The 27,581-nt window shown below is 41.0% G+C and overlaps 1 protein-coding gene across 6 annotated transcripts in view; it reads left to right on the top strand.

Annotated features, from left to right (window-relative positions):
* The window catches only part of Csmd1 (CUB and Sushi multiple domains 1), a 1,642,848-nt gene that overhangs the window by 1,415,713 nt on the left and 199,554 nt on the right, over positions 1-27,581 (top strand). For all 6 annotated transcript variants that reach the window (XM_006508931.4, XM_006508930.4, XM_030243874.1 and 3 more), the window contains 3 exons: positions 18,527-18,718; positions 24,107-24,245; positions 27,270-27,457. In XM_006508931.4, coding sequence (XP_006508994.1) covers positions 18,527-18,718; positions 24,107-24,245; positions 27,270-27,457 — 519 coding nt within the window. The remainder of the gene's footprint in view (positions 1-18,526; positions 18,719-24,106; positions 24,246-27,269; positions 27,458-27,581) is intronic.

The raw sequence follows: 27,581 nt of genomic DNA, 5'->3' as shown, positions 1-27,581 counted from the left end.
GTTGGTTGGTTGGTTGGTTGGTTGGTTGTTTTTAATCTCCTACCTGAGTCATATGAAAGTGGAGGTACTAAACCACCCATGTTTTCCCAGAAGAATCCATCAGAGGGAATTAACAAGCACATATTTTTAGGCTATACAGGTGTTTATGTCATTTTTAATACATAATTGAGATGTAATATATGTCAGCCAAATCATTCTTTTAAATTTTGCAGCTCAGTGAATTTCAGTATACTTAAAGCACACAGTCAGGATGACCACATGCAACACAGTGTCTATTGGTCCTCACTGATCTCCTTTTATTACCTAATGATCAATAGAATTGCATTTTCTACATATTTTAAACTGGAATCGTTCAATCTGTGATATGTTATGGTTTGCCTTTCATTTTGTACAATGTATTTTTTTTTGACTCACCTCTGTTTTAGAATAAATCAGTATTTTATCCCTCTCTAGATTTGAAGAAACAAAGAAGAACTGCATTCTTTTAAAATCCATTTAAAAATATAAGCTAATGAACTAAACTGCTCTCTGAAGAAGATATGCTTAAAATGTGTTCAATATTCTGAGTTCTCAGGGAAATACAGAATACAACCTCTTTGGGTCTCCATCTCACCTTAGAATGGCTAATGTGTGGACTTTAATGTGTGGTGTATCCATTCCATCTCCTGCAGATGAGGGAATTCAGCCTCTCTCAGGTGTCTCTCCAGATGCCTGAGAAATCCACACCCACATGTAGATTTAGTGGTGAGGAACAATCCCTGCACAGCTGTGAGGAAGGGCTCTCTCTCCCAGGCTGGTTCTTGCTGTGTGTCTCCTTGTCTGGGGAACTGAAGAACACATCCTGCTCTTCCACACAGGATATGCACCTTTGTTGGCCTTCCCCATGGTGTAGCCTCTTACAATTTTGCTTTATGCATCAGTGTCTACTATGTGGAGCTAGCTGAACACTCAGTGGGATGTTTTCCTTTTATAAACTTACTCATTCTTTTTTAAATGAGCATGAATTTTCCCATTAATAATTTTTAAAATTATTATTAATGGTCCTTTCCCCCCTGCCTTAAAATAGTGCTAAGGGTCTAGGGCTCGGGTGGTAGAGTGCTTGCCTGGCATTCATGGAGGCCTGTGTTCATGTCGGCTCACTGTATAACTGAGCGTGATGTTGAATACCTGGGATTATAGCAACTGTAGGTAGAAATGGGAGGGCTAGGAAGTTCAAGACCATCCTCGGTTACCTAGTGAATTTGAGAGCAACCTGAATTACAGGAGCCCTATCTCAAAATAAAATAGAGTTGGACAGGATGGAATAGAATGGAATTAAGAAACAAAATAAAATACAAATATTGAGCTAGGAATATTGTCCCCCAACCCCCAGCTGCTGCTGCTGCTGCCTCAGTGTATAAGTCAAGGCCCCAAAGGAAGCAGAAGGTGCCACATATTTCTTTACTTCATGTAAGACAAAATTCCCTCCTCAAGGAAATAAGCCATTAGTTCTAGGAAGATATTACCCATCAAATGTCCATTGTCCTGCCTGCTTAGCATAGCGTGTACAATGGGGACATACTGAGGGCTGCAATTACGCCCACTGTAATCAGCCAAACACTTTCCATTACTGTGTAATTACCATTTAATCATGCACGAAACACAAGAAAATGGAGTTCGTTGCCCAAAACTGACCTTCCTTCATGAGTTAAGTCAACTTGGACTGTTGGACCATTTCTCCAGTGCCTGACTAGAGCCACCAGCTTTTGTAATCTAAGGAAATGGTGGGAGTAGCTTTGCAAGCTCCGACTCTGCTGGATCAATTTCGTGATGACTCAACGGCAGTGGCTGAGGGCTACGTGACTGGGGCTCTCTAATTTACTTTATTGAAAGATAATTTAATAGCCATGTTTTCACTTAAAAGTAATTGGTTGTTTACAACAGGGGGAGCCTTTGGCCCTGCTAATTGCTGAATGGGGTAGGACTGTTTTATGGGCAAGAAACGGTTAGAAATTGGAGGCTTGCAAGCTGAATTTCCAGATAAAGATGGCCTGTAACAAGTGGCTTTGTAACCATGGTGGCTGTCTGCTTCCTCAGAACCTTCTAGAGTCTTGCAGAGAGCAGACCACACAGCAGCACATCACTACTTGTGGACAAGTCATGGTTAAAGAGAGTTGCATCATCCTTTGAAAAATCCTTTTATTTTGCATGTGTACACGCGAGGGTTCATCACATGCAGACAGAAGCCTGCTTAGGTTAGAAGAGGGCATCAGATCTTCTGGAACTGAAGTTCCAGGTGGTTATGAGAGCTAGTGTGGGTGCAAGAAAACAAACCTGGGTCCTCTGAAAGAGCAGTAAACAGTCTTCACCTCTGGATGTCCAGTGACAGCTATGATGTACCAAGTCACATGGCCTCTGGACTAGACATGCTCACCATGTGCATTGAGTAGTGGAGACAATGTCACTGGTATTCTTGATCCTAATTCTGAGGGATGCTGATGTCTGAGCTGTGCTTCTTTTAATTGACAGTGTTTATGTCAAATGAGAGGTGAGTAGTGTTGCTTTAAAGTCCACCTACTTTTGTTTCTACCTGTTACCCTGTGGTTCCCAGTCTTCTTGTCGCATGCAACCTGCAAGACTTCCCCAGTTTATATCCTTGTCAAGTAGTCTCCTAACCTGCAGAAACTTGATGCTGAGGTCTTCCCTGCATGGGACACTCTACTGCACTTATGTCATTGTCCATGTATGTCCCTGCCTTGTCCCTCCATTTCAATCATTCACAGAGTCCCTTCTCTCACCTGCCCTGGAGATATGCATGTCTTCTCATGTGAGGAACTGTGTGGGGCCAGCTGCTCTCTTTATTCATATTGTCATGGAGTTAGTACCTTCCTCACCTAGCTTAGACAAAGATACACAGGAGGTGGAGCTATAGTCTGTTCTGCTTTGTCAGCTTGTAAGATGCCAATTACTTAACTTTGCTTGGGCATCTGCAGATATCTTTAAAAGAGAACAGCGCCCACTCTGGAGACTCTCCATGCCAATGGCCTGAATTTCCAACAAGGCTAATATCCTGGTCCATGTTACACAGCTACCTTAGCCCAGTCCCCATCAGAAAGAAGATCAGTTCATGGTACTAACCCAGATCACACTGAGTTTGGCTTCAGGAAAGGTTTTTCTTGTTTGTTTGTTTGTTTGTTTGTTTGTTTGTTTTTGTTGTTGTTGTTGTTGTTTATCTCAGAGTACAAATCAAACCAAGCTAATTCTGCATGGGAGAGCCTCCAGGTTGCCAGTTATGGTAGAATGTGACCCCCCACCGAGAAGAGATTCTAAGTCGGCTATATGTTCAAGTGGTGAACCCAAGTTCTCTCCTTTTCTGTCCTTACTCACACTCCATGTCCTGTTTCCAGGCTTTCAGCCCTGCACGGTACCGTCTATGGGACTTCTTGTTCCCCTACCACCCAGTCCCTTCTGCCTGCTAGGGTGTTTACTTCCAAGTTGCACATAACTAGCACTCCTATGGGGAAACCTCAGAGCGGTGGGAAACTGCTTTGTTATGAATGGCATCCTTCTCCTTCAGACAGTCTTGATGATTATTCCTACAAATGTGTTGATTGGTCCTTCTGTTCAGAGGATATTGACCTGGTTGATACCTAGACACCCATATTTACCACCTGCCTCCTGATGTCACCTGACACCTGATGGCATTTTGTCTTCACTTTTTCATCCAACACATGGCCTTGGGCTAACTTCTCCTCATTCATTACTTTTCAGCTATTGCTTCTGATGATTCTATGGTTTTTTTCAAAGAGGGTGTTTGTTCTAAAAGTTACAGTTCTTAGCAAGCTCTGATTTCCCAGGAATCCTCCCTTAATGAGACAAATGTAGACTTGCAACTTAAAGGGGCTTGAAGACATTTCCCCCAGATCCATGCACATTTCTTATTCAAATGGTTAAAAATCACTGGGGATATAGGAATGGGTGATGTATTGGGTAACATGAGACATACACATACTAGTAGTTTCTCACTAGTTGCAAAGAAAATAGAATGTGTGTGTGTGTGTGTGTGTGTGTGTGTGTGTGTGTACAACTTAGTAGCATTGCAGTATACACATAACTATAAGTATAATAAAACCCACTTGCATTTACTATGAACTGTGTAAGAGCAGAGAAATCTCAGATGTAGATGCACACTGCTCATAGTTATGTAATCTTCCGACTAGGCAAAATGAGCCCACTCTTTGTGGCTGGGCATGGCTCCATTTGCGGCAGCCTGTAACCTCAAGAAGGTATACCAGATTCCATTAGCATCTGTCTCCTAGTTAATTAGGCTAAATTAGGACTTAACACTCTTTTTACTGCTGCACAGTTTTAGCAAGCCTGCCCACAAAGGTGAGGACACAAAGGCACTTTGATGTGTTTCCTCCAAACACTGGATTGTGATTACTTATTCTCAGCTCTGGAGGCACGCTGACTCCAGGGAAGCATTTTGTGATAAACGATTCAGTCTGCGGTTCTCAAATTAGATTTCCCCCTCTCTTTGGCCTCCTGCTTCACAACACTCAATTCAAACAGACAACGGAGCGATTCTCCTGATGCTTGCTTGGCAGGACAGCCACAATCCCGCAGTTTTGACTAAGAAGCAGGAGGAGCAGTAAACGCCTGAATAGCATGTTGCTGTGCCAGGGTTGCTGGGCTGGTGGAGATTTGCATGCTGCTAGCAGCTAAGGTGATGGACCTCCTGACATTGTGAAGCAAGCACCTGTTTCCAGTGACACATAGGCAGGTTTCAGGATGCTTAATGGAAGCCATTAATGATTTCCCCACCTCTAGTCCACCTCTGTCAATAAAAGCACTGTTATTGCTTGCAGCAGCGAGGAAGCCGAGAATCAATTTAGCTATAATAAGAGACATGAATAAATGTTTTCAAGAGGGTCTTTGCATAGGAGCTAACATTTTCAATTGTTTTGATTTTATTTGTTATAAGGAAACTTAATCTAAAAAAAATTGAACAAAGGACCTTGTAGTTCATGAATATGGAAATCTAATTTGAGGGCATTTAAAAGTTTAATTCCTATTGAACACAAAGCATTTAAAAATATGTTTAAATCGCATACAGATTTTAAACACCAAAAAACAAAGATATTTAACTTTCTAAAAGTTCTCTTTTTTTAAATTTTTGATGTGATAAAATGAAAATTACTAATTAGTATTTTGTCTCTGCATATTTATAGCTGCCCTTTTGTGAGATGCTTGCTTGAGTTTATAATGAGTATGGACTGGAAGCAATGCACAATGATTCATATCTGTGAACATGGCCTGGAGAAACCCATTCAAAAATACCAGCTGATAATTGCTTGTGTCCCCATGTTTGATATGATCTCATTTGATCAGCCACATTGTATCCTATGGAGAAGACACAACTGGATTTATTTCCAAGAAGAGAAAGATAGTGACACACATGCTGAACTCTGATATATTCCCTTTCCATGGCTTATTGTAAGTGTAGTGTTTGAGATAAATAAAGAGCGAATGTTACAATGTATAAATGATGGCATTAGAATGTAACTATGAAACATGGTTAAATAAGAGGAAGATTATAAGGACAGTTACAAAAGGTTAAATGACAGCTGGATTCCAAAGTAAAAACAGCTGTATATGTGTGGTGTGAGTACAGGGAGGGGAGTGAGAGAGCCTAGATTAACAGCTATATCAGCAACCTTCTGGAGCAGTGTGTTCTCTTTTAATTATCTTGAAACTTTTTCACAGGATTCCTACTGGGTTCTTGCTTTTAATGAAATTTATATGACTGTACTATGAAATCAAAGTGTTTGATTTATTACTTGAAAATTTTTAGTTACAAAATGTGATATACTTATCTGTATGGTAGATATACCGTACAGCATATTTTCATCAACAATAAGTACATATCAATAGGCAAGACCACAGAAGCAAAGTCACAGAGTTAGAGCAATGGCTGAGCCACCAAGAACCTTTGCTGTTCTCACTGAGGACTAGAGTTCAGATCCAAGCATCTATACAGGGGCAGCTCACACAATCTGTAACTCCAGCTCTAAAAGATCCAATACCCTTTTTTTTTTTTTTTGCTTCTGTGGATACCCAAAAACTTCCCTCAACCCCCTCAGAGAGAGAGAGAGAGAGAGAGAGAGAGAGAGAGAACTAAAACCCCAAACCCATACATATATACCCATACCCACCCATACCCTCACATACATACATGCATGCATACATACATACATACATACATACATACATACAAATAAAAACAATTCTTAGAACAAACAGAAACAATATAATTTACCATGTAGAAGTATCAGCCTAAGTATCTGGGTAAGGACATGTTCTAAGTATGCCTAGCACTATTTGTACCAGCGTCTCTGTCCCTGTCTACACATGTATCTTAATACTTCCCTTTCTTCTCACAAGCTAAACACCTTCCTGTTCTAGGATGTTGTATACATCTGTCTAGGGAATCATTGTCCTTTTACTTATTCATTTTGTCTTTCTTCCGGCTTACAGCACCAGCCTCCTGGGTAATAGGAACTGTGTTAACTGGAATAGGCTTTTGTGTGGTTTGATGTTCTTTAAATGCTTATTATCCCAAAGAAAGCAGCTACCATGACCTGCTGTGAGCAGTGCTTGTGTCTCTTCAAATCTGTCAACAGTTACAGAAATTTTACAACTTGAAACCACCAGTGCTTCTACCAGAAAAGAACATTCAGAAATGTAAGATCTGTGTGACAAGTTCGGGCATCTTTGAATTTTTAAATTAAACATGTGTGTACATATGAATTCCTATAATGAAAACTATATTACATGCAGCAAAGCAAGTACCCACTATGCACAGCCAGGCCAGTCACACTACACATAAGCACACACATGCACACACGCGCGCGCACACACACACATACACATACACACACACACAGAGAGAGAGAGAGAGAGAAAGACAGAGACAGAGACAGAGGTAGAGACAGAGACAGAGCTAGATACTAACTGCACAGCCACACAAGTCCCATCATGTGGTACGTGTGGCTTTCTAAGTATGACATATTCTGAAGTAGTTTGAATCTCAGTGGTAGTTTTAGGAGTGTGCCCTTTGTGTGGGAAACCACACAGTATTTGCAAACTTAGCCGCAACTGGTTGACTTGGGAGCAGGTTAAAATGGCAATATGGAACACCCCAAAGGAGAGATAATCTGCCTGCTCATAACCCTGATGTCAACATCTGTTTCTGTTCTTTTGTCATTTTGATTATTTTATCATATTGTGGGAGGCTCCAGCAGCATCCAGCTCTAGGGTTGGCCTTGTTCCCCACGTGACTCTGTGGAAACTGACCTTGGTGTCTCGGTAGTCAGCAGCTGGTTGGGTTTCTTTGAAATACTCTACCAAGGAGCTGTAATAGTTTGCTTCAGCATACTTTAATCATACATGTGGAAGACCATGTGGGTTATTTTCTGTTCTGGACTATTATGAGCAGAATCTCCTTTGACCTTGGTCATTCTGCTGAAGCTTCCAGGAAGGTTGGCTCCTCTTTGAACATTTGGAAGCTAGAACCCACATAGCTCTCACATTCTCATTCCTTCACTCAGGAGCTATCACCCTCAATTTGCATGGAACATTGCCCACAGGCCAGAATCTCGTTGACTACCTGATGTAATATTGTTTTTAGACTGAAGTGTGGAATATGATGGAAGGCAGGCTGGTTCCTTCCTCAACTTCTCATTGCTAATATGTGGCACTCTGTCAGGACACTTTGTGGGCCTCCTTAAACCAGTGGAGAAGGGGACCTTCCTCTACAATCCACACAGCCCTAATCTCCCCATCCTCTCCCTTCTTTCTGCTGTAGTCACCCTCAAAGCTCCCCAATTCTCTCCCACTCCACAGTCCCTCCATGTGCATCCTTATCATGCCTTTGTCTCTCTCACATATTAAACCCAAGTCTTGTACCATGCTCAGAGCTCAGACAAGACACACATCTTTTCTAGCTGAGGTCACACCACCTCCTCTACCCCAGCTTCTTCCCTGTCCTCTAATCACCTTCCCCAATGCCCAGCTCCAGATGTCCTTCCACCCTGGAGGGAGTGAAACCCTCTTACCACAGAGTCAAAATGGCTACACCATGTCCTTTGTGCCACTGCCTTGGTCTCTACATGGCTTCTCCACTCATTATTGTCTTAGGGGACCTGCTTTAAAGAACTCATTGGGAATCATGAGGTTCCAGAATGTTCCCTGACTCTTGGGCTTGATGCATGGTCCTCTCATCTGCTGCTGTAATCCAGATAATTCACAATGACTTAGAAGAGACACATATCTAGAATCTGAGGTTGCAAAGGTTAAGTCCATAGAACTTGCCTCTAATAAGTTCCTCCATATTTCCCCATGACAAAGGCTGAAAAACAGAAGAGAACATAGAAATGAAGCTAGCCCTGGCAAGATGACTGACTGTGCTAACCTAGGATGAGAGATCTCTCTGTAATATCTCACAGGCCATCCTCAAACTGAGGAGATAGAGACCTGACCTCTTCCTTCCTTCCTTCCTTCCTTCCTTCCTTCCTTCCTTCCTTCCTTCCTTCCTTCCTTCCTTCCTTCCCTCCTTCCTTCCTTCCTTCCTTCCTTCCTTCCTTCCTTCTTTCCTTCCTTCCTTCATTCTTTTCTTCCTTTCTTAGTTTCTCTCTCTCCCCCACAACATCTTTTAATAGATCTTATATTTATTTGATTTAACATTTTTGTTTTTACTCACCCACATAAACATAAGCTCTACAAGGATAAAATTTCTCATTTTTTTCTTAGTTCACACCTCATACCTCAGCACATAGTAGATTCTCAGAATATTCTGGATGGCTTCTTAGCCTACGTGAATGAATGAAAGTACAACCCACTTCTAAAACAGACCAGTTTCCTTTTTGCATATTACCAAGCTTTGAGAAATGTGTACATCTTCTTAGTTGTCATACTATCTTTGTGTTTGTCAAGAGTCATAAGGAAATGTTGCAGAATGAATCCTGTCCCCCTGGATGGGACTGCATAAGAGGATAACTTTGGGTGAGAAGTGTACAGGGCTAGTTTTTGTTAAATGAGGAGAATTTAGAGATACACTCATCTGATGCAGCTGACCTGGATATTGACAGTACAAGGGTCGCCAGGCAACAGAGATCTTGTAGGGCTGATAATCATCAAAAGCCAGTGTCAAGGCTGTTGAGAGTAGAGAGCAAGATAGAGACACTACTGGTGATTTCTTGGTGGTTGTAAATGAACAAGATGAGAGTAAAGAGTAAGAACAGATGATTACATAGGGTGACAAGGAATGATTAGATAGGAATAAAGCTTTTCCTATATAGATTAAACCTCAAAGGTTGTGTGCTCTTATCTGAAATATGGTAAATTGTTCTGGGAAGAGCAATGCAGCCCTGGAAAAGGAAAGTGCACACTTCACCCCCCCCCCCAATGACTGAGACGGGTAACACTTGGGTACAGAGTTAGTGTGTGCTTGTCTTCTGCCTGATCATGTTTTTTTATAATAATCAATATCCTACAATATACTTTGTGCATTCTAATAGTAGTCTGTAATACAGTATAATTTCAGTTATAATCTATGTCTTGTTTGTAAATGTTGCTATATTTTAGCTTTATCTGATTATCTCAGCAATAGTACTTCCAATATATTCTCAAGCATGTTATACAAATGCAGGTTAGTTAACATTTGTAAAAAGTAAGCACCAAATGAAATCAGAAAACTGATACAAAAATCATTTAGATTAAAAAAAATTAGAATCAACAGCATGTTTCTCTCTTCCACATGTCAAAGGCCAGATACTGCTTGAAACTTCTTAGTCCTGTATCCTAAGTGCGTGGAGTCTTCAGAGATAGGACCTTCCTCTCCACCTTTGGAAGGCAACCAAAGGCAACAGCAATAGCCTACCTTATTTTGGAGTCACTTGTATTCTTCTGACTAGTAGCTTTAGAGGAGAATTCTCACACCTGGTACTGGGTTTTTTTTTTGTTAAGCAATTTTAATCTTATATCTATGGGTGATTTGCCTGCCTCTGCGATCCATTTTTTATCTGGGGCCTGCTGAGATCAGAAGTGGGTGTCAGGTTCCCTTGGAACTGAAGTTACAAACAGTTGGGAGAGTCACAAAACAAACCTTGTTTTTTGTTTTGTTTGGTTTGGTTTGCTTTGGTTTGGTTTGGTTTGGTTTGGTTTGGTTTGGTTTTGTTTTGTTTTTGGAGAGCAGCCAGGGCTCTTAACCATCTCTCCAGCCTCAGTTTTTATTTAAATCAGTTTTTTATTTTACACTTGTCCAGGATTACATGGTAGCTGTTGTATGTGGAAAGTACTAGTTATCTTCAGAGTTACTTGTTCATGTTTTACACCTATAAACAATCTTTCACTTCACTTGGCAGTGGGTTTTTTTGTTTTGTTTTGTTTTGCTTTGCTTTGCTTTTTTGTGTTGTTGTGTTTTTGTTGTTGTTGTTGTTGTTGTTGTATTTTCAAGCTTGCATAAGTGACTATTCAGTATATCAGCACCCTATTCAACCTGGATACTTTGTGTCCTACAGCATGTGAGCCACTCATCTGGGTGTCTGGTTTATCCTCCAGAAAGACAGGAAGTTAAAAGCCCTGCTTGCTCTAATGCCTGTCATAGATCCAGGACAAGTGGGGAGTGAGGGATGTTTCTCTGTGGGGATAGGTCACACTTGAATGAATATGAGAGGTAGAAAGGAGACAGCCATGGAAAACAGCCAGGATTTTAATTTGGGGAAGTAGACTCATGCACAAAGGTGGTAAATGAACAATGTGTTCACCCTGGTGATAAATTAAAGAATTCACAATATGCTTTGTAACTGGCATGTCCCTGTCTTCTAAAGTGGCTCTTCTGATACTCCTCACTGCCCTCTGTTAGCTGAAGACCAAGTGTCTTCTCTGGAGGGGTCCTGTTTCTCAAGAAAACCCTGAGAAGGAGGGTGTGGAGCTCTCACTGTTTCAGAGAGCTCAGCTATGGATTACACGCCCAGGAGGGGTAGAGCTAAACTGGTTCCCAAGGACACAGAGTTCTGCTGTGTGCTGTTACCACTGAAAGCTGATCAGGGACCCATCTTTCTCTATGACATTCTGCCTATGTCCTGATCTTGTGTTTCCAATTTCATTCGTCATGTGTGAACTCAACTCTCGTGCCCCCCGCCCCCCCCCAAAAAAAAACACCAATCATTTGCCTTTAATTCTCTGGGCTTCTGATGTTCAAACCCTCAGCCAGAGGAGGGAAGAGGTCAAATCCTTACTGCCCATGTGTCCACCCAGGATAAGGACTTTGTATCCAAGGACTCTGGATTTCCCCAGACAGAGGCACCTCTGTCTGCCCAGACGTAACCTAAATAGAACTTTCAATGAAAATTCTGGGGCCCACCAGCTGCAAACACATTTCCTTTCTCCTATAAGTTCCTTGAGCAAACAAATTCTTTTATGCTTCTACAGACCTCTAGCCTGTTATAAAGAACTGGTCTCCATGAAAACATAAGCTGTTGCTTCACCCAGTGCCATGGGTAGAACTTGACCTACATCTGTATATCAAAGGGACAGCTCTGAGGTGGTGCCAGTCTCAAGACTGTATCAGTCTGACACATGAAAAAAGAAAGATCCTGTCATGATGAAGGATATAAATGCGTATAGAAGCATATACCTAGGAGCATGTATATGCATGCACAATGTATATATTCACATATCCTTATATGCACAAATATGCATATAAGGATACATATATGCATGCACATATGTGCATGCTTATGCACATATCCATGTATGTATCCACACAGGCACATATACACATATGCCCATATGTATTTATGGAAACACAGACATGTATACATATGCACATACAGCTATACATATGTACACACAAATATATACATGCACACTCACACATATATCTATGTGCACACATTCATGTATGCACACACATACATATGAACATATATGCACATCTACATCACACAGGTATATATAAATAGAGTATATATATATATCTATGTAGATGTGTATATAAGCATGCACACACACATGTATGCATGTACACAGGCACATATATGTGTACCTGTCTACTCACAGACAAAATAGTGTTTTCTTCCAGGTACCTGCTTCATGGCCCCCATGTTGTACACTGCAAACTGTCAGGCCAATTATAACACAGTGGCTATCTCACATATAGGAGATAGATTTTTTTTTTTACTTAGTTACTCAGGTTAAAAAAAGAAATTTTGTCTTTGTGTGTTTCTGAGTGTGGTGTGTAGTGACACCATTTTATGTTTCCGCAGATGTCATAAGCATCACATCTCCATAGACAACTACATTAGAGGGTGCTCAATAGTGAGAACATATTAGCCAGGTTATCACCTCAATACCTCGGGAGCCTCTGGACTGGTTCTTCCACCGCATAAGATACCATAATTTGTGGCTGATTGAGCTCCTGACACAACATATTGTAGTACCTGAAAATAACAGTACGTTTTCATATGGCCTTTAGACCTTCTCTAGATATGTACAGTACTTAATGCAATAAGATATTCTGTAAACAGTTTTATACTTTACTGTACCCAGAGAGATGGCAAGGCAAATATGTCTGTTCATGTCCAACAATTTTCAAGTTCAAGGATCCGAAACAATAAACATGGAGGGTCACCTATTCTATGAATTTAGTCAACAAATATGTCTTAAATGATGATGTAAAGACATGTATGGAGAACTTCATTCATTTAAAAGGATGTAGCCTGAATTCTTAATATCTGTTCTAGTAAAACAGAAAAAATTGTTTTTATGTAATTAATGATTATACTTCACAAAGTCCCTAGAGCCAAATTGACCACCTAGTTAGAGATTTCCCCAAAGGCCAATTGACCACCTAGCCAGAGATTTCCCCAGGGGCAAATTGAAGATCTCACTGAAGGTTAACAGCACTGCAGCCTTTTTATCATGGGAGAGTTCCACACTGTAACTGCTGTGACTTGCCAACAAAATGTGAGCTGTGTCACAATCACTTAGAAATTACTTGTGCGGTCATTGCTCAAATGTGCGGGATGGGTCTGTATTCTGCAGGGCTGCTGCTGCCATGTCCTTCAGAACCAGTGGTTGGAGAAGGGTCTCTATGGCTTGGAATATCCTGGTGATGATGGCAAAGCAGATATCTGAGCATCAGTCAGCTCAGGATGCCACCCTTCCCCTAAGAGACTGTTGGGGAATGGGTGGCATCAAATGCATCCAGTCCGTCAAGATAGTGAGAAGCTTGAAAGGTTGAGACTCTCAGGTCCCACCTGGAGCAATCCCTGTCCAGTAGAGCATCTTTGGCTGGGAGCCATGCTGATTTTTGAACAATGAGGTATATGTCCTTTCATGAGGAAAAGCTTTCCTTGATTCATAACTAGAGGAGAATAAAGTGAAGTTTGTTTCAAGTATGCAACCTACAAATTCCTTCTAGCTTTGTAGAAAACTGTTTTCTTTCCCCTTCCTCAACTCTTCTGATTGCTTTTTAAATCCAATCTGGATAACCCTGGGTACTTTTTATTTTTTATTTTACAATTCCAAAAGCCTAAGAGTTGCAAGTGCATTTCAACAGGACTAAGCCTCAGTGGTGGGCTGACTAGTAATCTCAAATAATCCTTGAAAGTGTGCAAGCAAGAGGAACATCCTATTAGGCACACATGTAGCTAGCTTACTATACCCGCCTGATAGCTGGAAGTATTGAGAGTTATTTGGTTATGGTATTTCTGTTTACCATGCAACACAGGCTGCATGACAGCATGACTTTCCAAGGCCTCAGCTGCTAAAGTTCATCATAATTGCAGCGATTCTAAGGAAAAGCTTAGTGAAAAGGACATCTTCAAAGATGCCAAACCTCTTATTATTAACAGATATTCAGGGGTCCATAAGAGCTGCCACTTCACACACGTGTCCTCTGTGAATCTTTGTTTTGGAAGAAGTTTAATCATTCTTTGGGTAAGGGAATATGTTCTGTGTTTCTGTGAATTCAGAATATGCCATTTCTGACTGTGATAAAAGCTTGTTTATGGTAGGACAACACTAATCCTGCTGTCCTGCAGAGACGCAGAGCAAGGGGTCTCAGTGGAGACCTGGACAGTTGCTCATCTTACCTGACCAGATTCTATCAATATTTAGGAAAGTGTTATTGTTATCTTGATATAACCTGGAATCACTTCGAAAATAGAAACCTCAAATGAGAATCTATACACCTCAGATGGGCCTAGGCAGAGAGCACTGAAAGAGATTGTCATAATTGATAATTGATGTGGGAGTGCCCAGCCAACTGGACAACACTATCCCTAGGCAGAAAGCTAATTGAGCATGACCCAGAGGTGGAGCTAGTATGCTGCATCGCATTGTTGGACTCCCTGTTCTGAGTCCCTCCAAAGATGATCTGTGACCTGGAAGTGTAAACTGAAGTAATTGTTTCTTTTCTTAAATTAATTTGATTATAGTCTATATCACAGCAACAGACACCAAACTAGAACATAATTTGTTCCAGAAGTGAAATATGATGGTCTTACCGTGACATCCTGTGAGAAGATTGTGGAGGCATTTGGAACCTTGGGCTGGAAAAGCCAGTGAATACTCAAGCTTAATGAGCTAGTACTCTTGAAGCTTGGACAATAATACTGACAGTAACTTAGTGAAGAACTGGTTCTTGAAGTTTCAGAGGAACATAAATAGGACATTGAGACTTCTAATGTGTTATTTTTGTTTACAAATCTTTGGTTTCTTTCTGGGTCTGGATAATTTCACTCAGGATTTTTTTTTCTAGTTCCATCCAGTTGCTTGATAATTTCATAATGTTATTTTCTTAATGGCTGAGTAATACTAGATTGTATAAATCCACTACATTTTTTATTTATTCTTTGGGTGAGAGACATCAATGTTGTTTCTAGGTTCTAAGTATCATGAATAAAGCTGCTAGGACCATAGCTGAGCAAGTGTCTTTGTGGTAGGATGAAGTGTCCTTTGTGTATATGCACAGGAGTGGTATAGCTAGGTCTTAAGGTAGTCAATTCCCAATTTTCTGAGAAACTGTCAAATTGATTTCCAAAGTGCCTGTACAGATTTGCTCTCAGACCAGAAATGGAAGTTTATCCCCCTTGCTCCACATCCTCACCAGCATGTGCTATCACTGGTGTAAGATAGAATCTTAGAATCATTTTTATTCACATTTTCCTAATGGCTACGAATGTGTTAAACACTCCTCTGTTTCTTAGCCATTTGAGATTCCTCTGCTGAGAATTCAGTTTAGATCTGTATCCCATTTTTAATGGATTATTTGGTTTGTTGGTGTCTCACTTCTTGAGTTCTTTATATGTTTTGAATATTAGCCCTCTGTCAGATGTGGAGGTAATGAAAATCTTTTCTCAATCTGTGGGCTGCCAGTTTGTCCTTTTGACAGTATTCTTTGCCTTTCAGAAGCTTTGCATTTTCATGAGGTCCCATTTATTAATTGTTGATCTTATTGCCTGAGCTCTTGGTGCTCTATTCAGGAAGTTGTCTTCTATACCATTGCATTCAAGGCTATTCCCCACTTTCTCTTCTATCAGGTTCAATGTAAACTCACTTTTAAGTAGACATAAAGTTTAAAGAGTAACCTCACTCTAGGGGTGAGGTTAGGAACCTACTGCAATAAAAGCTCCCAGGAATCACAAGGGTGACCCTAACAAAAATTCCTAGTAATGGGAGATATGGGGCCTGAACTGGCCAACCCCCATATCCAGGTTTCAGTGGAGGCATTGCAATACTGACCCAGCCACAAAACCTTCAACCTGCAATTGGTCCTGCCTGCAAGATGCACTGGGGTGAAGGTGGTACAAAACTTGTGAGTAGTCAACTAATGACTGGCTCAACTTGAGACCCATGCCACGAGAGGGAGCCCATGCCTCACATTGTATGAAGGGCCAGACATCAGAGTCTGGATAGCCCAGTGACATAGCATAGAAACAAGCATGACCATAAAAACAATCAATGAAATGATTCCTAATGATTCATCTTCTATACTGGTAGACCAGAGCCTAGCAATAATTGCTATCAGGCATATATGTTATGGTTATATAGCTTGGTGTTCTTGTGGAACTACTAAGAGTGGGAGGAGGAGCTGTCTGACTCTTTCGCCTGCTTTTAGGACCTTTTCCTCCTATTAGGTTGGCTCACACAGTCTTAATATGCAGGGTTATGCCTAGTCTTATTAATATCCCATGGCTGGTTGATAGACCTGGGAGGCTTGCCTTTTTCTGAATGGAAATGAGGAAGAGTGAATCTGGATGAGAGGAGAGGGGGAGATGGAGGGAGAGGTACTTGGAGGGGAGGGGAAAGTAGAAACTGTGGTTGGAATATAATTTATGAGCGAATAAAGAAAATAAAAAAAAAATCTATGGCTTCTGGTCAGCTAAGGCTGAAACAGGCTATGATTTATAGGAAACCAGCATCCCTGGGGTAAAAAAAAAGTCTTCTGTAAAGTTTTCCCTTGAAGTCAGCACAGAGAAACTCTTGCCCAGAGAAGTCACAGTTGAAGTTTAAGCTGACAGTTGAACTCAGCAGTATATAAGAACTGCCTGCCTACTTTGCACTGTGCTTGAAAGCATAATAGATACAGCATTGGCAAGAACAATGAGAATGGCTGAGGTCAGGCACTAGGTGGCACAGTTGAAATTCATGAAGAAGGACCAGGAGTCAATGATAAAGGGGTAGCCTCAGCCGCAGTGGAGAACCCAAGATTAAAGGCTTGTATCATACAGCAGAGTTAGGATCTCTGAAGAGAGTTCAGGTCCACACTGGTTGAAGTTGCAACCTGTTGCAATGGAAACCCAAGATACTGGAGATTCCAGGACCATGAGACACAGACAAGGACAGCAGCACATATGGGATGGGGCCAGCCTGATGCTCCAAGACAAAGCATGTGTGCTCCAGAGTTGGAGATCTGGGGCCCCAGCATCTCACGAGTGATACTGAGATATTAGATGCTGTACTATTTGTACTGCTGGATCTTGGTTTTACTTTCATCTGATTGTTTTGTATGCCCCAGTTTTTCCTTAGAATAAGAAAATATATAATTTAATTTTATTACTTTGCATGAACCTAAAGATAAGAGATTTCAGGTATTTTAAAACACACACATAAGAGGAGAATGAGAGGATTATAATTTGGCCTTGTGGGCTTGAGAGAAGGTTTAGTAGGTAAAGCGTTTGCACATAAAGAATGAGGACCTTGGTCCATCTCCTAGTACCTCTCTCTACACAAGCATAGGCCATAGGCGTGATGCTGAGTGCCTGTAACCCCAGCACCAACCAATCAGGATAGGAAGATTTCCCAGAGGTTTACTGGCCACACTATTTAACAAGTCAGTGGGGTACATGTCTAGTGAGAAACATTGTCTCAAAAATTAGGGAATGAACTCTGGCCCCTTTAAATCCCACATGTGAGCACAAATACTCTCACACACATGAATGTGCACAAACAGACCAACAGACAGACACACAAGAGAGAGAGAGAGAGAGAGAGAGAGAGAGAGAGAGAGAGAGAGAGAGAGAGAGAACAATGCCCACACATAACCCTCAGAAATATAACACTGTTTCCAGGGCTGATCATTTAGCATTGGACTTAATGAGACAAGCCTACTCACTGAACGTGGGGCTACCTTTTTGCCTAGACTAGGTGGGGAATAAGCATCCTCCTGCACTAGGGTTACTATTGAGTGCTACTGCATGCCTGGGTTCTTGCATGGGTGCTGGAGATACAGAAGTAGGTCCTAGTGCTTGGACAGACAGCAAGTTACCCACTGAGCAATTTTACCAAGCCTCTTTCCCTTCCTTCCTTCCTTCTTTCTTCCTCACTTTCCCCTTCCCCCACTCTCTTCAACTTCTCCACATCCCTCACTGTGCTCCTTTCTGCCCTTTCCCTCTTCCAGTCCTCCCTCTCTTTGCCAAGGACATACCTTCTGGTGTTTTCTAAAGACTAAGTGACTAATTTACATGGATTTTTAAAATGTGCAATTGATCATTTTGCCTGGAAAGTAGTAACCTGTGGCTCTGTGGTGCCTCTGATAAAATTGACCCCTAGCCCACTTCTGCAGTCGCTGTGACACAGGTCACATCACGGAAACCTTCCCCTTGCACTTGCAGTCTCCAGGTTGAGGCTACAGTTCTTTAACTAAATCATTTAAATTGTGATATTTATAAATTATTATAGAAGGGCAAACTAGAGGGGAATGTGTGTATAATATATGCTAAGTATAATAAGATAAGATTGATATTTAGGATTTCATAAGTGGGCAACTTTCAATAAGATTTTATTCATCATGAGCAGAAGCAAAGTGCATAGCATTGAATCCTCCTCTCAAGGAAAGACCCCTATCCACAAGCTCCCCAGAAACATTTGGTGCACCAAACCAACACCGAGTGCTTTACCCTAGAGGCAGCAGCCACCCCTGCAAGTGTGGAGACCTGGTTCTCAGTCAACTAAACAGCTCTCCTTTGCTCTTCTGCAGCTTCCATTGCATCCACCTGCAATGACCCTGGGATGCCTCAGAATGGTACCCGCTACGGTGACAGCCGGGAACCTGGAGACACCATCACCTTCCAGTGTGACCCTGGATACCAGCTCCAAGGACCAGCCAAGATCACGTGTGTGCAGCTGAACAACCGTTTCTTCTGGCAGCCAGATCCTCCTTCGTGCATAGGTACTGGGCCCAGGGAATGGAAATGTCATGCTGAGAAATGGATGCAGTCAATGCATGCTTCAAATCTGCCTGCCAACCTTTGGTTTCCTTAGGAGGACTTCCAGGAGCTTCCTAAATGGCCTCGGGCTCTCTGAGACAATGCAGACATTTTATTGCACACCTTTATTTTATTAGATGAAATAAAGGATGTGCTTTCTTTAATGTACAGTAATTGACATTTATCTAACATTTTCCTGTCCTTAACAGTTCTTATGTAAATATATATCAACCAATCCAAACTTAAAATTTTACGTGGCGTAAAACTTATAAGCCTACCACTGCTGGCCATATGTTTAATATAAAACACACCTTCAAGCAAAACCTACTACTGAAAAGCACTTTCTCTTTTCAGAAGTATTTTTTTAATAACATCTGTAAATTTTAGACAGAATCCTGAAAAACAGATATTGCCCTTGGAGATAATGAAAATAAATAATAAAATTATGTAAAACACTAATTAAAATTCTCCATCCAACTTATTAATATAGTAACAAATGGCTTTGCCAGCTCTGGTCTTAATAGATATCTAAGATGATCTTCAAAAATGTGATTTTAGGTAAATAGATTTTTTTCATCTAAAACAGGAATTACATGTAAATTGCCCTTCATTCTGTTAAACATTTTAACATAAAATGTCTATTTAGAGTATTTAATTGTAATTTCAAATGAAATTTAACTAAATGTTATTTTTTTAACAAACTATTTGGCTTAGTTGGTACTTCTAGATATTCTGCTTGAAAAAATATGGAATTTAATTGATCTGTGACAAAAGGCTATGGCAGAGAAGTGAGGGACTCTCTCAGGGTCTTGAAGCCAGATGAAATTCAAGAGCTCTGTTATTAGCATCTGGCCTCCAGGAAAGCCAGCCCTGTTTAGCCATCTCTGTATCTTCATAATCCCTCAGCTGTGAGCACAGTCAGCCTTTTGACGCTCACTCCATTAACAGGAGGCTTGTGATGCTTTGGGTATTTTTCAGAATTTTGCAGCTGTCATTGTGGATATCTTTTTTTCCTTGGTGAAGCTCCCTGCAAATGGAGCTTCTCTTCCTGCCTTTTATTGCTCAGCTGTATTGTATGTGTGTGTCTATGTAATATGTATATGTCTATATATATGTTTAGATGTGTATCTATGTAATATGTATATTTCTATATGTGTGTGGTATCTGTGTTGTATGTGTATTATGTGTGTGTTGTATGTGTGTCTCTGTGCCCATATTTTTGTGTGCCTATGTCATGGTCATTGTGTGTTATACATTGCTGTGTGTGCATATGTGTTCTATGTGTATCTATGTTGTTTAAAATGAAGGTTTAATTTTCTTCCATTTTATATTTTTAATCTCATGAAGGAGGAAACCCTTAAAAAGCAACATTAAATTAACCTCTTAAGGGCAATTTATCCTTTCTACATTCAAGACGTAATTGTAAAATTTGACCACTTTCCTAGCTACTCCACAGCCTTTGACATAACTATATATTACTTACCTAATTTGAGCAAGAACTAAAAATCCCTTAGCTCATCACAAAGCACTCATTGTCCTTCTTGGCTTCAAACTGCATTTCCAAGAACAGATGGAAATCATTTGCAGCAATTGAATAGCCAAGTATTTGAGGGACTAGACATACCTACGTGCATAGATGTCGTCTGACAGGAAGAGCGATGCTGTCTCTTCATTACACTGTGAGTTTCACTTTTCAGAAGTGAGGGTTGTGGCCCCTGCAGCATATTGCTTAACTAGACTCGCACCCACATAAATCCTTTACTCAACAGACAACATTTGTAAACTGTGGTTTCTTATTAGGAAAATAATTTGTGTTTATTACAGGTGTTTTATAAACTATGATGAACAAGAAGTGAGGAAAGCTGTTGTCTCTTTACCTAGAGATAGTTGCTATTAACATAAACTACACCAATAAAATTCATAAGCATGCATATGTATTTTGATTCACAATAATTTTAAACATGTCCTGCCTGAATGCTAACTTAACAATACAAGGTGTCTGGGTGCTATTTTATGTTATCCACCAGATTTTTAGTGGCTGTGAGGTGTCTCTGAGCACAGCTTCTTTCTTATGATGCCAGCGACACTGTCTAGTATCTCATAAGTTCAGCCTAGCAGTGCTAGGACTGTTATTTTTGTACAAGCGAGCAGTGAATTTCCCACTTATGAAGTCAACGTGACAAAACACAGATGACTGTAGAGGAGTGATGTATTTCTTCTTACTTCTCTCTCTAAGACACTCCCCCCAAATCTATCTGAACATTATTCTCTCTGACCAGAAGAACACAACTTAGGATCATGTTTTTTAACCTTATGGTCTGAGCAGGAAGACATACTGTCTTTTTGTTTTCATTTACATCTTAGGTTAGACATGGGTCTGAGCCTTATCTTTCCATTTGATGACTGGCTATGGGATTTGTGCATTCTAGACTGGCCAGCTAACTTCCTATCCCTTTTCTTCATCATCAATATGCTCTGCTTTCTTTTTGTGTAGTGGCTCTCTCAACACCCACCAGTTCCCCATGACACATATTTTCCAACATTTGCTGTTAATTTCCTCAAAATCTGATCCCTCTTCTTTTTCTTTCTGAAGGCCCCATGAAAATGGAACTTCTAACTTGGACTTTCAATCTTGAGTTCTCTCTCTCTCTCTCTCTTTCTTCCTGTGTGTGTATGTGTGTGGGTATGTGGGTATTGCACGTGTGTTTCAGTATCTGTCTTTGTGTATGTGTCTTTGTATGCTGTATGGTGTGTGTGCATGAGTGTGTTAGGTGTTATATGTATATGCATACATGTGTGTTGGATATATATATATATACACACATACATGTACATGTATATGTATGTGTCTGCATGTTATATGTATGTGTAGGTAGATAGCTATAGACATGTATTATGATTGTGCTTACCCATTTGTGTGTGTACATGTGGATCCTAGGAGTCAACGTCAGTTGTCTCCTTTAACCATCTTACTTTTGAGTCTCTCTCTGAGGATGGAGCTCACATGTTTGGCTAGACAGGCTCAATAGCAAGTCCTGAAGTCCATGTATCTCCACCCTCCCACATCATCACTATGGTTACAGTTACTCATGGCCCATGCTCAGCTTTATACATGAGTACTGGGGGAACAAATTTGGGTTCTCATCCTAGCACAGTGTGCACTTTATCTTTGAGCCCATTCCTCAGCAATATGGCTGAGTCTTAAGGGATGAAGTCTCCACAGTAACTTTGATCATTGGAATAGTGCACCCACCCTGTCCCTCAAAACCCTCCAGTTTTGCTTTGCTTGGTCTCTTTTGCTAGAGTCCAAATTCTATAGAGCTCTAAAAAGTATCCACATATCATCAATCTGCACATCCTATTTGATGGCTGGAGATGGCCCTGACCCTCAGGATGACTCTTTAAAGCCTCAGTGTCTCACACCATGGTGCAAGTGCTCCAGGGTTTTGTGAAGAGATGTTGGTTGTCTCATTAGAGTAGAGTGCTGTGCGCCAGCTGGGTGGAGTGGGAGCTGACCTGTGTGATGAGCTTGTGTGTGCATGCATGCATGCATTGAATATACAGGCAGTCCAGGGTAGATTTCGAGAGTCTCTGAAATGCATCTTCTAAATTCTAATCGTATCTGAAAGGTTTTATGAGCTCTCTAATTAAAGCCTAATGAAACTAAAATGAAGGATTCCAAACTCTGAGAGAGCAAACACTCCGAAACAGTGCTACTTAACCTCATACTCTTTGTTAACACCCTCATTTCCTGGAGCTCCTGGGACCAGCAGGGGAACCAGATTCCCTGTTGTTTCCTTCAAGTCAATATTTGAATCATAGTCTGAGCACCCCTCTGAGACAGTGCCCCAAATCTGTCACTTTTCATCTTTGAAGCCCTGCATGGAATAGAATCTTCTCAGCTTCCAGGCACTTCCACCCTCTACATCAGTAAGGCTACCCCATCAGATCCCAGTTTTTGTGCCAGGTGCAGTAAGCATCCATCCTGAGTGCAGGGTAAAGAGTCGCAATGAGAGCTATGAAGGGACCACCTGATGATGACCACATCACTGTTAAGAAGGAACTTCAAATTCGTCCCAGCAGACACAGGGCTTCCTATTCCATCAACACGTTTCATATAACTTGAATGTACTCTCCATGCCACCCAGTGTTTGTACTGACCGGACTGAATTTATTATACAAAACATGATGATTGTACTGTACTTCTCCTTTTGATAAATTGGATTTTCAGGAATGTTAAGTGACTGTTGAAAGTCCAGTCAATACTGAAAACTGTGGACTACGTCCTTCCACCTTCTTTAATTTCATTTACACAGAAAAATATTTAGAATTATTAGGATCATGTAGTGGCATTCATGAAGGGGTTTATATCAAGTTTTGTCTTTGAGGACATATATGCACTTGTGTGTGCTTGCACATGTAGAAGGTGTGAGGGTTCAGTAAACAATTAAATTTGACATAGCTAGAGGTGTAGGCTCATGCCTGTAACCCTTATACTTGGGAGGGATGAAAATCATGGTGGTTGCAAGGTCAGCCTCTCAAAAATAATAGGTAGGTTGGTAGATAGTTGATAGATAGATAGATAGATAGATAGATAGATAGATAGATAGATAGATAGATAGACAGACATTGATAGGAGAGAGAGAGAGAGAGAGAGAGAGAGATTGGAATTTTTCTCGAAACCTGGGATGTGGTATAATCCAAGCTTCCCAAGGATTACACGGAAAGGCACAGACTTAGGGGGCCTTTATTAACTTGTCTCCACATTTGTAGGCAAAATACATCTTTGATGGAGGTGTGGACAATTACACCATTTCTTTTGTTATTTCTATTTTTATTTTTATATACATACATGGTAAAAGTTTATTAAATCAGTATATGTTAAAATAGCAACAACAATTGTCTCACCTCTGAGAGGCTGAGAGCCCGGAAATTGTTTGGTCATTAAGACTGGGTGCTCATCAGTCAGAGCAGACCCACAGTGGATCTATACCCACACTGAAGAGTCCAACAACCTAGTGACCGTTCAGTCCATGGGACTGGATGCCTCCATGGTCTCTATCTGGTTCCTGTAGAGCCACTGGTCCTCAGCCAGGTGGAAGAGTGGACACACTGGTTCTGGTGCCAGTGAAAAGAATCCCCATCAGCAACACCAGGGTAAACCAACTTAGTGTCAAGCCAGAAGGCCAAGTGAGCGAAAGATGAATGGTCTTCCTTCTACCAAGCCCTTTTAATCAGGACTAATTGCACCAATTCTAAAAAGAACTATCCACATGTGTTTGGTATTCTGGATCTCTGCTTTAAAACAAACAAACAAAACAAAATTCTCCTGTGACTTTGTTCTGTGACAGCTGCTTGTGGTGGGAATCTGACAGGCCCTGCTGGAGTGATTCTATCCCCAAACTACCCACAGCCATACCCTCCTGGGAAGGAGTGCGACTGGAGGATTAAGGTGAACCCAGACTTTGTCATTGCCTTGATATTCAAAAGGTATGTGTGCCGCAGACGACCTCTTTTTAGTAGGATTTTAATACAGTGGTGTCCAGCTCACCACATTGGTTACCTCAGAATGTGCAACCTTCCGGGCAGTGAATCATTAGCTCAGATACCCAGTCAGAGGCTGGGTGGCAGGGGAGGAGAGATTTCACCTTGATGAGCAGGGTTCTACATGAAAGACACACATGGGTTTCTTTCATTCATTAGCCATCTGGTCCACGGTGTGTTTTGTACATGAAGGCTTCATAGAAGTTGTTAAAAACATGCTGTAGATGCTGGGGAGAATGCACTCCTTAACAGCCCAGTCATTCATCCCTGATACACTAGATGATCAAGTTCAGTACTGTAGGGTTAATTCAAGTCAATGCCGTCGTGACTATGGCTTACATGGGAAATGCCCTCTGCTTCTCCTGGGTGAACTCTTGAGCACCAGATTATGGTGCTGATTAGGGGAGGTTTAGAGCCTACTGAACATGAGACCTCATTCATAGGCATATAGTCATATAGGAGGAGCCTCGGGGAGTGGTTATATCATAGCCCTGCTTACAGCTAGGCTGTTTCTGGGACACCAAGATATAAGTGAGCCAGGCCATACATAACCTCTGGCCTTCACGACTGGAATAAGAAGCAGCCATGTCTTCCCAGCATTATGAACTATAGCCACTGGACGAAGAGCCAGAATATATCATTTCTTCCTTTGGTTGTTTCTGTCAGGCAGTTGTTCACTGTGAGTGAAAATAGTTTATACAGTAATGTATTATTACATTAGTATTTACTATGAGGTAACTAAATTTTAGTGAATCCTGAGATCTTATCCAAAAACAATGCTTTGATTTCTTAAAAAAAAATGAATGTGATATTCTAAAAGCTAAATAACTGAAAGGTGGTGGTTGCTAGCTAGGCTCTTAATCCATCAGGACAAAGAAGACTTAGATATTTGATTGCTCTGGGAGGGAACAAGCTCCTTGCCTAGGGCCTCTGAGCCAACACTCAGCCCCTCAGTGGTGCTAGCCTCCCTCGGTTGTGTCTGATTCAGGGAAACTTATGGGTCTGAGACTCTGCATTAGCCAGTAGTTAGACACATTCTCTTGAAAGTACTTCTACTAATGACCAAAAGTACAAACACTTTCAGGACGTCAGGCCAACGTGCAGAATGAGTGGCCCTGAGCCGGTTAGAGTCAGCCATGCAATTGGTCATTGCGGCGTTTGGTAGACCTTCCTTAAAAGCTGGATGTCCATCTGATCCCCGGAGTTAGAGCGAATTGACCCTTGAATCTAAGCAGAGCCTCATTACCCAGTCTTACACATCCCCTGTGGCAATGACCAATGATCAAAGCCATCAAGGAACAGTTCATTTGATGATCAATAAGGACATTTATCACAGGAAGGTTCTTTGCTGTGTTTTACACACATGTCTGGAAGATACACAACACAGATAATCCCCAAACTCTTGGATTCTGAGAACCATTAGCTTGGCTCCTATCTGTACTACATTCAGGCAGCTTCTCTGAGCTTAAAATCTTTGTGTTAAGATGAGCACCAATCTGTCACTGTCACAGAATCCATAGGATGGGAAGGAAGTAGGCAGAATGGTGTGTGGGGACAAGGGTGCTCTAAAAGGAAGAATCTAAGGCACACTGGTAAGGCCTCCATGTGTGGGCATCAGCCACTCAGTCTTGAGAGGACTCCCCAGAAGACTGGATTCTCATGTTCTCTTGTGAAGATGATGAGAGTCTGACACTAGCAAATTGGAGGAGAGTATTCTAGGACCATAGGGAAGTGTATGCTGGTACTGTTGACTGTGGGGCACAAGGCTTATCACTGTCCCTGTAGACTGTATTGTAATGCTGATTCACTGCCACTTGAAACTCCCTACACAGACTGGGTTAGACCTGGGCTAAGGTTTATAGGTATATAATGCTATGGGAAGTGGAAATAAGCCTGATTATTACAAAGGAAACTGGAATTAATTATAAATTAAGCACCAGGACTCTATGTCAAAACTAGTGTACGACCAAAAAGAGGTTCAGCACAATTTTTTTTAATTTACCATGACTGATTAAATTTCAGTATTCAGTGAGCAATTATGACCATAATCACCTTTGCTAGGCACTGCTGATGGTACAGGAGCAGATTCTAGAATTATCCATGAAAATGACCATGACTAAAATTATTTTTCCAGTAAAATCAAACATAGCATTTGTGATTACACCAAATCCCTGAGCTTTGTACCTCTTCTCTTCCTTCTTCAAGTCTGACAGCAACAAACTTGCAAATAAAATTTAAATTTACAAATTTATAAATTTACAAATAGATTTAAAAAACCAACAGTGATGTCACTGTGACCTTTGAAAAGAGCAGACAATGCAGGTGGTAACATGGACTGGATGTTAATATTAGAAAGGAAGAGACAGACAGACAGACAGACTGTAGGAAGGAGGAAGATAGTGAAGGAATAACAGAAAGATGGATTGAAATATTCAATGTGGTTAACATGATAGTGAATGTTTGTGGGTAGAAACCATAACCATTGGTCCCCATACTAAGGAAACAATGATAATTACAGTCTTTAATGTCAAAATAAACCAATGAGAGGTTTTTAATTTTTAACATTTATAACGTATATTTTAAATCTCAAAATACTCACCTAATAATCAAGATTCTGCACGAATCTGTCTCTTTTGAGTCTGGCTTCCTTCAAGTTGCCCTTATTTAATAAGTTCATGGGAAGAGGAAGGGATGACACACCAGTGCTACTATTATTTGTTTTGTTTTAACTCCATTCCAAGCTGTCTACTATTGAATATTTTGGCCATTATGCAAAACACTGATAGAGATTATGACAAATGATACTTCTAATTTAGCGTGTTGATTATTGTTGTATTTAATTTTGATTACTCTAATCATTTAAATTATGATACAAAGGCAAACTAAACTGTAATGTGTTTCCAAAAACTTACTCTAAGGCAGGAGATGAGTTTGTGTTGGGGACATAGGTGACACTCTCCTTCCTTGTAGTTTTAGCATGGAGCCGAGTTATGACTTCCTGCATATCTATGAAGGGGAGGACTCCAACAGCCCACTGATTGGAAGTTTCCAGGGCTCTCAAGCCCCAGAGAGGATCGAGAGCAGTGGTAACAGCCTCTTTCTGGCATTCAGGAGTGATGCTTCTGTTGGCCTGTCGGGATTCGCCATTGAATTTAAAGGTGCGTGATGAGATGGACTTGTAGGGAAGTTAACTTGTGACAGGCACTGCTTCTGCTGTCAGCATTTCTTCATGAGATCCTATATCTCAAACACATGTGTTCCTGACCTGCATGCATGAGTGGT

This window comes from Mus musculus, chromosome 8 (assembly GCF_000001635.26).
Source record: "Mus musculus strain C57BL/6J chromosome 8, GRCm38.p6 C57BL/6J".
NCBI classification, from domain to species: Eukaryota; Metazoa; Chordata; class Mammalia; order Rodentia; family Muridae; genus Mus; species Mus musculus.
The sequence above is the reverse complement of the archived record's forward strand: the minus strand, read 5'-3'. Positions and strand labels throughout refer to the sequence as shown.